The following is a 13,074-nucleotide window of genomic DNA, read 5'->3' on the forward strand; positions in this document are numbered from 1 at the left end:
TTCAATTCGTTTCAGCAGCCTCTCCGTGAATTTCTCACCTCTCTACCGATCGTATAATTATCACGATAGAATTGGAAGTCTTCTACGTTTCCAAGATATCGTCCATTGATATTCGAAGGAAAAAATAGCGCGCGATATCGACCAAGCAGCGAGCAACATTCGAACTGTAACGATGACGTCGTTTCTGAATCAGTAACGATCGCCAGATGTCGAACAATTCGAGATTCAAAATCGGGATTGTTCTCGAAATTCGTCTCTGAAAGCGGATTATACAGGACAGGTGTACGATGGAACAATTATTCCAACGATCCTGCGTGTGAACTGCAAGAAAATTTGAATGGAACATAAAAATAAAACGCACCGGCTAACGGAGATCAAATGGTTGCGACTTAAGGGAGTGTCCTGAATTAGAATGTCCTAAAACAGCGTCTTTTTGTGATTTTTTTTAGAAGGGAAGGAAAGAAACGAAGCTATTGAATTTTGTGGCATGGTTTTATATATATTTAACGAATATAAAAAATTTTTTTTTAAATAGAAATGAATATTATAACGGATTTGTAAGCCTATTTCATGGGCTGCAGTTTTCAATCGGCGTGAAAGATCCACCTCGTAATTCTTGACTGAAAAAGGATTAAATTATTATACAGGGTGGTTGGTAACTGGTGGTACAAGCGGAAAGGGGGTGATTCTACGCGAAAAAAGAAGTCGAAAATATAGAATAAAAATTTTTCGTTTGAGGCTTTGTTTTCGAGAAAATCGACTTTGAATGTTGGCTCGGTACGCCTGCACTTTATCACGCCTCGTTATAACGGATCTCACTGTAAATCGTCTCCATTGACGTTATGTTGATAAACACAAAAGTGTTCATAGTGTTCATAGGAAACTGCAGCCTATGAAATAGGTTTACAAATCTGTTATAATATTCTCTTTTACTTTAAACAAAATTTGTTTGTATTCGTTAAATATTTACAAAACCATGCCTCAAAATTCAATAACTTCGTTACTTTCTTTCCCTTCTAAAAAAAAAATCACAAAAAGACGTTGTTTTAGAACATTTTAATTCAGGACATCCCCTTAAACGTCCCAAGACGTCTGACCGAAACTGGGACAAACTACTGCCTAAACAGACGGACTCCGCATTATGTCCCCGCTAATAAATCTGACTAACTAGACACGCTATATATATATATATATATACGATGCAAGAATGACGACAATTGCTGCAGATGTGGCATATTAATACAGAACAGGAGTGAAATCGTTCCTTCGTCTCCGTAGAAAAGCGTTGACAACTTGCTCGCCAAACTAAACTGTACTCGTAAGCGCATCGTCGTACAAACAATTAATTTAGCGTAATCGTCGCAAGCGTCCTAACTTGTCGCGGCTTACCAATGTACTGAATATGCCGATCAACGATGGAATTTTTTAATCCCACCGTGAGAGATCGTTCGAGCGAATAGAACGAGTAGCGTGTAAAGTCGAACAGGAAAAAAAGAAAATGTTGTAAGACCAAGTATGGTAGAGTGTGCGGCGAAAAACGAGCCTAGAAGTAGATGAAAGAGGCTGGGCGACAACGAGAGCGTATACGATGGGGTGAGTGTTGTGAAGGATGAACGGTAGCTACATGATGAGAGGGTGTTTAAAGCGAGAGCCAAAGAAGAGAGGTTTGAAAGAGTATTAAGGAGCAGAACGTGTTAAGAGAGAAAAATTGTCACACCTATGTCTAACTGTTTAGAGAGAGAACTTAGAGAAATATGTTTCTGTAGCTGTGTATTCTGAAAATGTATACCTTACGCGAGAGTGAAATTTCTCTATCTAATATTTTGCCCTATCGTGCAATACTCGTAATGATAACCACGCGGTAGTATATTTCCGATAATTAAATCATCTTCGTTATCAGCGTTACTGCCAACTAGCCTAATTGATCGTTGCGATTATTAACGACAACGAAGTTATAATTACCTTCAATCGTTCCAGAGTATTACCACGCGCTATCTAACGACAAATATTTATTCAACGAGGAAACGATCATGCAGAAAATATTTTTTAAGCGCATGCTATCGAAGCGCGTGTAACTCTGCCTCGAAACTATCAACCGATTATGAACCGTGCGCGTTCGATATCAATTTTCCCAGCGAAGCTGAAATGTAATTAGCTCGTCAGGATGATTTACGAAACCGCGCACGATGTAGAAGCACGAGCACACTTTCCATCGGTATTTCCGTTTCTCCCATCGAGATTAATTCGTCGCGGCCCAGCCGTTAACGTTATTAGAATAAAAATCAACGGAACGGAAGGGAATTACGTAAAATCTTGGCGCTGCAGTTTGCAGAAGAAAATCCATAAGCCGGACGAAGTATCCAAAAATGTATATCTTCTTTTTCTTTTTTTTTTTTTACTTGAAATTAATAAAGACGAACACGTGGAGGCTAATGAGGGTTTTCAAAATTTAATAAAAGGGACGTGCTCGTAATTGAAAGGCGGCAGCAGCTTCCAAAATTGAGTGGATATTTCAATATTTTCAAACTTTTCACCGCGAGAAATTTAATCACGAGATAAGTTTAATCTAAGTTTAGTCTTCACGAAAGCGTGGACGAATATGCACACGCTTTCGCATTTTTCCGCATAAGTAAAAGTGGCTGGTTCGCAAAAGTTAATTGAGGGTAAACTATGGGAGGAAGAACACTCGGGGAATTTGAGCTCGTAGGCGCTGTCATGTACATTGTGAAAATGAAAAACCCTTCGCCGGCATTTTCTTCTCGCAGTTGAAACATATTTTCCTTCTAACTCGTCCCGTCCCTAATTTTCCCAGCAAGTTTCCCTCCTTCCGGCTCCTACATTTCTCCGGAAGATACGCGAAGACGTAAGTTGCGTATGGCAACAATTTCCATCTCTCGCGTTATTTTCCCTTCTCGCCGCTGAGTTTCACACCTTCCTGAGCGTTCTCGGCGACGACGCAGCGAGTACCGAAGCACGTGCTACCAAAACTGCCTCCGCGTCGTTTAGCCGGCAGAGTCACGCGACTAAAATACAACTGTGCAAATTTTCGCTATTTTCTAATGTCGCCAGCACATTTCTTTCCATTTCTTCGCGGCATGTTCGCAGAAAAATACACCGTGGCAGGCCCCATAAATCACGCCGACTTTCGGCACCAGACGACTATTCATAGTTGATCCAAGCGTGTGTAGGGCCGTGCCTTTGTTGGCTGTGTAGCTCGCGTGATCTATAAATACGTAGCATATAGGCACGAAACGTCGCGTCGCGTCGAAAAAACTTTCGCATTTCCACGCCGGCCGTGTTTTACGTCGGTCCATCTAACGGCCTTTTCCTCGCAAGAGCATCGTACGCGATTCGATACGCTCGAAGGGAAACAAATTCATTCGTTAGCCATGCTACAGGCTATTTCTTGGAACGTGGCCGGTGTCGCTTAGCTTGCAACCTTCAGACCTGAATTGCATACTTTTTACGATATTTTTCCATTACGTGTTCTTTGTTTATGAATGAATACGCCGGTCATTGAAGATACATATGTGGTGGCACTCGACCACGGAACTTTCCAACGGCTTCGCGATACAAAGCGCTATACCTTCAAAGCGTAAGGCCGACGTGCCTAATGGTACCATCGATATCCCTACGGTTCTTTCGCCGAATATTTGGAAGAATGCATACGCGGCAATTGTAGCGGACATCTAATAAACGCGTGCGTAGTGCGGATATCGAAGGGCAACAGAGAAAAGAATCCGTTTGGTTTCGAACGAAAGATTCATTCTGCACCGAGCTGCCAAGTGCGAAAGGTTTAGCGTCATAGCGAAACAAGACAGTTCAAGATACGTAATTATTAACATTAGAACTACCACACCAGTGAGATTGACTGGTTTGGCAATTTTATTTTAAAATTCCTACTTCATGTCATATTTTTTTCCGCAATGGGGCAATGACTTTTGCAACGATAACTAAAAGAATAATATAATGAATTTTATTTTGTATTTTATGTATTCAAACTAAAAATAATTTTTATCAAGGTTACCTGTATCAATACCAGTCGAAATGACTGGTTCTACAATTTTACAAATTTGTCAATCCTCGTTCATGGATCATAATTCATATAATTCATCATTCATACAATGAATTTTATTTTGTTTTTTATGTATTCAAACTGAAAATAATTTTTATCAAGGCTACCTGTACCAATACCAGTCGAAATGGCTGGTTCTACAATTTTACAAATTTGTCAACCCCTGTTTAGGGATCATAATTCATATAATGAATTTTATTTTGTATTTTACGTATTCAATTTGAAAATAATTTTCATCAAGGCTACCTATACCAATACCAGTCGAAATGACTGGTTCTACAATTTTACAAATTTGTCAATCCTCGTTCAGGGATCATAATTCATATAATTCATCATTCATACAATGAATTTTATTTTGTTTTTTATGTATTCAAACTGAAAATAATTTTTATCAAGGCTACCTGTACCAATACCAGTCGAAATGGCTGATTCTACAATTTTACAAATTTGTCAACCCTCGTTTAGGGATCATGGTCCCAGATGGATTCATAATACCAAAAATGTACTACATAACATGGAATTGCCTCTGTAAGAAAGTAATAAATCAATAAATATATAAATATTCCATTATTACGTATTTTTTAAAGACCAGTCATTTTCACTGATTTTGAAAAAGCTTCGTGGTAACTATGGTAACTATAGTTCTAGTGTTAACTCTTGATTGTTAATCGTTGATCGTTAATTGTTGATCGTAAATTGTTGATATCGTAAATTGCTAATAGTTTAATAAACCTTTTTTGTTAAACAAAAGTATTTCTCGTGGCCACCTTCACCAACCACCTCACATACAACCGACTGTTTCTTCGACCAGTCGCGGAGAGACGCGATCGCGAGGAAGCGCGTCAACGGGAGTCGTAAATTCCCGTTACGATTACACAATCGACGACACGAACTGATCTATCCCCTATTTCGATTAGGATAATACAGGTAGTTTAATGAGTAGAATGCTTGATTAACAGTTCAAAGATATTATATATTTCCAACAACTTCGTAGAGAAGATAGTTACACTGGTGCGTAGATAGCAAAGTAGGTGACTGATCTAAGGATGGAACCTGGTAAAGAGATGTTGACTGTTCTAAAGACGATGAACCAGTGAAATCCGGTGACGATGCTGTCGCAAAGGAAAACTATTGTTCGGTGGTGATCGCCCCACCACTGGTCGCTTGCGCGTGGAATTCCAGGAAAACCCACGTTTCCGCAATTTTTACTTGATGGAGCAATAACCATAAGGAAGCTCTTGACTCGAAAATGTTATATACCAATTGACGGCCTTAACGGTAAATCAAGAAACCTCGTTTTGTAACAGTTCCTTAGGATTATTGCGGTCCGCTTAATTCTATATGCACAGCTGGTAGCTATAAATAGCCGATTCGATTAAGAGGAATATGGTGTAACGCATGATTTCTATAACGAAGCTGGCGGCTTAAATAAATATATTTGATTCGTCTGGAACGCGAACCTGGAAGATAGTTCGGGTATTGGTGAGTGTTCGACACGCGAGCAGAAAGAACAATGAAAGCAATGCTGCCTCGGCTTCTTCCATTATCATTTATTTCCCTTAACACCAATGTATCGGACGTGCTCGATCAAATTGACCGCAAGCCATTGATTCTTACTCCCTCCACCGGCTCTTCACCTACACAGGTATCGTGTTGGCAGATAATATCGAGAAAGCTCGTCGATCAAAATTCCTACGACGAAGAACGACGGAGTTTCGTCGAAAGTGCGAAAACGAAACGCCGCGGTATAATATAAAACTAAGTAAGCTACGAGCGACAGATAAGAATCGCAGTAGATACCAAGTATGCAAATGTCGTGGCGAAGGAAACACCAGCTAGAAAGATATTGCATCCGTTTAAACTGGCTACCATTTTTGAAACCTCTTATCACCGATAAGGGTGAAACAAAGCCGAGAATCGTTCGATTCTTGAGATCATCTTCGGCCGCAAAGATGCTCCTCAGGCGAACAAAAGGCGGATCGTAATCGCCGATTTTACATTCTTTGCCGATGGCCGTTTTCAGCAAATAACCTTCTTTTTCTCTTCGGACGCAACGCACGCCGATTTAACCAACGAGGCGATCGGCATCTCTTCGACGATCGAGCTACCACCACCGCTTTTCTATTCGGTTACGTTCGTAGATATTCGCCGTCTCGTTGCCAAGATTCGATCGGAGTATCGAAATGGCACGTCTGGACAAAAATCTCTTGGATGGGTTTCGCAGCTATGGAAACTAGGGAAATCTATTTTGCACAGGTGGCCGAAAATTGCCGAATTACGTCCGGCAAACATATACTTGCCGCGATGTACGTAGATGTGTCGTTCTGGAAGGTTAGAGAGGGGAGAAGGTGGCGGATAAAGAGAGAAATCGTAGGGAATATCCGCGAAGAGTTTGTTCTATTATTTAAATCGCTACAAACAAGCGCACGAGAATTCTCGAGACAGGGAAAACAGTCCTCGCCGATTCTTTCGTCGAGGTATAAATTCCTACGAGGAAATAAAGCTCGCTGGCCTTTCCTCGCTCGAAAACCTTTTCTCGCGGAAATTTCAAGTTTATTTTCGCAAAGTAACCAACCGTGCGAATAAACCGCAAACTACCATCTTATGTTTACCAAGCCCCGATTCCACGATGAAGCTGTTCCAGTATTATTCAAAATAGTCGAAAACTCGACCATTAGAGAAGTTAGACTTATATTTCGACGAAATAATAGAAAGCAATTAGACACGCGTGCTATATTTCGCGATGATTGACACAACTATCGTCTGGTACAAGATCGCTGGAAATATTAATATCGTTAATTTTTCACGAGCCAGTTCGATAGCAACGGATGTATCTGCGCTGCTAAAATACCTGCACCACGAAGATAAAATATAAGAGGTTTCTCAAAGAAGCGATTAGAGTAGCTGATCTTTAGTTCAAGAGCTTTTAGCTTCGAATCTCGTACGAGCTGTTTAATTCATCTCCGGTAATTAATATTCTAACGTTCCTGGAAGGATCGATAAAAAAGTAAAATTGTGAAAAGTTCTTGGACAATTCTCAGCTAACTCTAATATCTGGTGAATCTGGTACAAAAATATATGAGCTTTTAGCTTCGAATCTCGTACGAGCTGTTTAATTCATCTCCGGTAATTAATATTCTAACGTTCCTGAAAGGATCGATAAAAAAGTAAAATTGTGAAAAGTTCTTGGACAATTCTCAGCTAACTCTAATATCTGGTGAATCTGGTACAAAAATATATAGTTTCTTTCTATAATCGAAAGCGACTATTAAATCGACCGTTTCTTGAACGAGCGAGTGGCATTTAAAATGTTTGACAAATTCTGTGAATGCAGACTGTTTCTCGCGATATTAGTCTGGACGCAATTGGTCCGAAAACGAAACATTGGTTGTACGTATCAGTCGTACAGAACATCGAATTATGTACAGGCATTCGCGCAAGGGAGCAGCAATTCGCGATACCAGAAATGAACGAGCTATTCGCGATGCGATCACAAGACAGTAGTTAATTCGGTTAATTTAAGGAAGATTTATGGAAACCTGGCTGCGCGCAGGAAACAGAAGATCGACATCTGTTGCTAACGAATGACCGAATCGCTAACGAATGGCTCCGATACTCGATACACCTTCGGACAGGAGCAACTCGTCGATCGATGTTACGATCGACGAGTAGCCTGCTTTCCGTGTTAAATTCATATTGCATTTAACAAACGATAAACAAAATCTTCCTGGCTATTTTAAATATTAAATCCGTTGTCATTAACGGCGTACGATACGCATCGAACAAAATAGCTAAATTTGGATGTGTCAAAACGGATCGTAGTTAATAATTACAAACTTCGTTGTTAGTATGTTCACCCTTCCTCGCGAAACGTGCATTTAGGTCGAATAACACGCGTTAGAGAAGTGTGTACGGCCAAGTGGTTGATATAATAACTAGTCGTGCAATTCTCTATAAAGTGGCATGGTTAATAATGCCACAAGCCATAAGAGACCTATTCCTTTATTAACGTCTACCTTCATATCGTAGATCCAACGATTTCCCTTTTTCTGTTAATTTTCCTACCAAGGAATTTGATCATTTTTCGAATAGCTAACTTGTAGATAAGAAAAGAAATACACGTTGGCACGGAATCGTGTGGAATAAATAACCCGTTTCGAAAGTCGAAAAATGAATTCAACTAGGGCGAATAATTCTGACCTTCTCGTCGATGAAGTATCCCGAATTCGACAAACTTGGCCACAAACTCTTGGCCGAGAACGACATAAACGCGCTGACAAAAGCAAAATTATTAGTCGCAAGAACGAGATACGGGTGGAGAAGGAATTTAAGGTATAACCAACGAAACGTAACAAAGCGGTACGTAACAGAGATAATAAAAGAAATTTTTGGCACGACGTGACGCAGCAAATCCCAATCGAGTTGCCTGGGAATAGATTTAGTTGGCACGCGTAACGCCATGTAGAATGTGACCGTGGGCCGAACAGGAAGCAAAAACAGGGTCAGGCCAAGAGAAGTTTGGCCGTTCGTCAGACTTACCAGGGCCACCGCGTCACCGTTAAAAACCTCCCATATCGAATACAATCGCCGCAAAGTCCGACAAAAAGCGTAAGACTTTACGAACGTCAGGCGATTAATTTGTTAATAAAATTAATGCTGCCGGTTGGGAACAGGTTGCCGCTTTCGTAGAACGAAAAACAATCTGCCGGACGAAAGCGTCGATGCTACGGAACGCCGTAATAGAAAGAAGCAGCACGTTTCAGTTCCGCTTGTGCGGTGTTACTTTCTGTGCTGCTGGCATACGCAGATTGCTGTATCGCGTATTCATGGCCCATTAATCCATTTACGGTCAACATGTTGTCATGTCCGCGCGATTCACCCTGGCCCCACTCGGCCGTTTTTTTTTTTTTATATATATATATATATATATATATATATATATATTAAACCGCGACTTCAGCAATCTGTTGAAACTTATATTAACGAGAAATCAGCGGCGATCGTCAGCAACTATATCTTGCCATATCGCGTAAAACTGTATTTAAAAATATTAATCAGTTGCGATCTCTTCAAATGTGTCGGAAAAAGTAATTGATGACGAGTATGCTCGTCAAGCACAGAGTATGCGTGGCTGTCGTAACGTGGAATTAAGTTGTATCGAAATGTCCGTTTTACTTTTCAATTTTATCACTGCGTTTTACCGCAATTGCAAAATGCCAATTTAAACAGCAAGTTGCAACTACTTTTTACGCATGACGAGTATACTCGTCATAACGCAAAATATTGCCGTTTCTTCGTGACGAGTATACTCGTCATAATGCAAAATGTTGCTTCAGTTTCTTCATGACGAGTATACTCGTCATAACGCAAAATATTGCTTCAGTTTCTTCATGACGAGTATACTCGTCATAACGCAAAATATTGCTTCAGTTTCTTCATGACGAGTATACTCGTCATGACGCAAAATATTGCTTCAGTTTCTTCATGACGAGTATACTCGTCATAACGCAAAATATTGCTTCAGTTTCTTCCTGACGAGTATACTCGTCATAACGCTAAATGTTGCCGTCTTTTCATGACGAGTATATTCGTCAGAAGCAGCTAATAACTGGGTAATGGTTAACGCGTTAAGAAACGATGCTCCTTAATTACGTTAGAATAAAGAGAAAAAGTACGTATTGTTTGGCTAAATCGATCGAGAAAACGAGCAATGTGACGAGCAAACAGTGTCGTAATTAGAAATACAATTATAGCGTGACAGTATACCATAGAATCGACGAGTGTATCCCGGTGGGCTATTACTTCCTGCTGGCACGATGGATTCGAGGTAATCCTCCAGTTTCGCGATTCCCGGTGAAATATTTAAACGACGACGTAACTTGCGCCACGGGACTAGGATTAGCAGGATAAATATAGCCTTAAAGCGAGTGAAAGTTACAAAGACGAGTCATATCGTTGATAACCTTCAATGACAATGCACCTCGACCACCGGCTACCCTATCGTTGACTTCAATCCACAAACAATACACAAAGCTATTACGAGTTAGCCGTAATACAACTGGCTTTTATTTGCGTCTACAGTATCCGTGTAAATATATTTAGAGTTAGAAATCGTGCTGTTACACTACTGAAAGATTTATATCTCCATTCATCTACCGATATATCTGTCGTTTGTTTAAATATTAAACAAATATTTGTCTTATCTTGTAGCCTAACGAGATATCTGCCTTTCGTTTCTACAACCATTATCACCTTTTGTTTTATTTCATCTTGTTATAGAAAACGAGTACAAAATCAAAAAAAAAAAAAAAAAAAAAAAAAAAAGAGAAAAAGAAAAGAAAAAAGGAAGATCTGATTACTCTACCAAAAGTCGAGTTTCCTCGTACATATTCTCTTACGTACGAGATAACGAAAATTTGCAATTTTCCAGTATAACCGAGCTACGGGCCATAAGGATTAACTGAAATAAACGTCTCGAGTTTTTGAGATATCTAGTTCGGAATTAAAATTCTCGCGGTTGATTGTGCAATCTGCATCGGAAAACATTCACCGGAAAAACGAACATCGCTGGAGGGAAGTTTGCGTCTCGAAATGAGGCGAATGAAAATTCGGATTCGACTTCGGATCGTCTTCACGTCGCCACAATAAGAGAAATTTTACGCGCGATCTTCTCTCGCGTTTTAGCTAGCGATCGATTTAACAAGCAAATAGAAAATCTTCCTTCCTCGTCTGTATATTCGTAACGCTTCTGCCGAACGATCTTGTATCCCGTCACTTGAATATTTTCAGTAGGGCAAGTGTGATGTCATTAAAAGAAGCGGTTCGCGTCCTGAATCGCAGCGCATCAATATCGCGTAATTAGTAACCGCGGCAGTGCATAATTAACAGCAACGAAAGGTGTTTCGCCGCGTTTGTATGTCACGAACTCTGGCTTCGCGTAAATCGAAACTGCGTTTGCCAGACAAATATTACGCAGTTCTCTGTCTCTCTTCCTCGCGTGCAACAAGATCCTCGCGAATTGTACGATTGCACGAACTTCTCTTTCCAACGCTCGGATTGATCGCTTCAGCGACGCGATGCCGATTTTCTCGATTTCGATGACTAGACGCGCGACCACGCCTGTACCGAAAGAATCCCACTTTCGCTGCGATTTATCCAGCACTCGGTCGATAACGTAGGATTTAAAGCGGGTTAATGCGTTTCTCCGAATCCGGATCGCCATCGCGATAACATTTTCGTTTACAGTTTCGAGGAGCTCGCGGATTCCAGTGGCTCGATTCATCGTGATATCGGGTCGCGACAATTATTTCCAGACAATTTTACTCGGCGTCGGCACACGATATCGGGAACGTGTAATTGGTCGAATAGAACTGTATAAACCCGGCTGCATCAAACGTATATTTACGCGTCGCCTCTCATACGAACATTCCATCGTTATAAAACGAAATTGCTTATGTCGGTGTTGGCGTGCGTATCAAATACTTTAGTAAACAAAATTCGCCAGTCGATATCGAATTCCAATAAGGAATATCGAGTTGCGCTTGTAATTAACAGACGGATCAAAATAACAGTCGAAGATGCAAGAAGGACGCCAGGCCCGCTCTTCCCCCTTAGTCTAATTCATTGATCGAGTCATTTGATCAGGATAAATCATATTCGAACATTTCTCGAAATACGTACGGTTTCCTATTTCGTATTTCTTTTTTTCCTTTTTTCCTTCAATTACGTTCATTGTTCAAACGTGAAAAGGTAATATATTGTTCCATACGACGGGTACGACAGTGCACTCGTAATAGAACGATGGTTTCTTAAATCAAAAGACAGTGAGAGAGGAGGAGGAGAGTATTGAGATATGTATAATTTTGTGTGCTAAACTAGATTAGCCACGTAGTAGCGACACGCGTATGTGAATATGAGTGTGCGGAAGTATGTGTGTGCGCGGCGTCTCGAAAGACACATGAATATAACTGTTCCATTGGCAGTGTGGTATGAAAGATGGCGAGACAAAGAAAGAGCTGAGACGCGTACAAACGTATATCCACGAAGATCCTGGGAATCGTTTATTAAATAAATCTATAACTATTTTAATATGGATTCTAAGTGTAACCTTAATGTTCCTTTACTTTTATTTCGGCCATTAAGATCCACAATTCTCAACAGAGAGTTTCGCGTAGATTAATATTATCTGAGATGGTTAACGCGCAGCCTTGTTTGATAAAAGAACGAGTGGATGAATTTGTAATAACAAGATATATTGAAACAAGTATACGTAGAGAGATAATGTATGCCGATTTCGATCGTAGCTCACTCAATGCTACAATACCAAAAGAATATCATAGAAAGCACGTTCATGCATTTCTATTAACTGATATTACCACAAAAAGTTAACCTTCTTGTATAACTCTAGCTGAAGTGCTGAAATGGAAAACTCCACATCTTTTCTAATCCAAATTTACCAAATGTCCAGCTGGACAAATTGTAAAGTACAAATTAAATAATAAAAAAAATCTTTTCTAATGTTTAGCTTTCTTAGTCCTCGAAGCCATTGAGTATTGTTTAGCGATAAATCAATTTGAAGAGCCTCTCAGCCTCATAGTTTTTTTAGGAACACGCGTTGCACGCATGATGCAATGGGGTGCAGACAGTCCAGTTTTCGTAATTGTATGGATACCCATAGACCCATGGCTTCGAAGCTATTTCGTAAAGTAACGCTGCCAGCCTGCGATCTGGACTAGCATACACATTGTACTTATACTTAAACTTGCTCAAATATATTTTTCTATTATACATTCATCCACACATTTTCTTTCTGTCTCTCTCTCTATTACGAGATAAAACCTTAACACGACGATTAAAAGAAACAGCACTAACAATCTTGTAACTGAAAACAACGTTAGTATTAAAAAGCACAATAATATGGTTATTAGTTTTGAATTTTCTGTTTCAACTTGAAACTTTTCCTAAGGCAGTTGGCCGCTACGTATCAATGACAAAGTAAA

General features: G+C 40.0%; 1 protein-coding gene and 1 long non-coding RNA gene across 11 annotated transcripts in view; one reads left to right on the top strand and one right to left on the bottom strand.

Annotated features, from left to right (window-relative positions):
• LOC126922840 (uncharacterized) overlaps positions 1 to 3,198 on the top strand; it is a 177,417-nt gene extending 174,219 nt beyond the window's left edge. The window contains exon 3 of the long non-coding RNA XR_007712952.1: positions 3,189 to 3,198. This is a non-coding gene — a long non-coding RNA (uncharacterized LOC126922840). The remainder of the gene's footprint in view (positions 1 to 3,188) is intronic.
• Positions 1 to 13,074, bottom strand: part of LOC126922544 (uncharacterized) — a 66,799-nt gene that overhangs the window by 42,307 nt on the left and 11,418 nt on the right. The window contains exon 4 of one of the 10 annotated variants that reach the window (XM_050735313.1): positions 461 to 620. The exons of the other annotated variants lie outside the window; for them this stretch is intronic. Coding sequence (XP_050591270.1) covers positions 585 to 620 — 36 coding nt within the window. The 3' untranslated portion in view covers positions 461 to 584. Of the gene's footprint in view, positions 1 to 460; positions 621 to 13,074 lie in introns of those variants that run through there. 10 annotated transcript variants of the gene reach the window in all.

The sequence above is a fragment of the Bombus affinis genome, chromosome 1 (assembly GCF_024516045.1).
Source record: "Bombus affinis isolate iyBomAffi1 chromosome 1, iyBomAffi1.2, whole genome shotgun sequence".
NCBI classification, from domain to species: Eukaryota; Metazoa; Arthropoda; class Insecta; order Hymenoptera; family Apidae; genus Bombus; species Bombus affinis.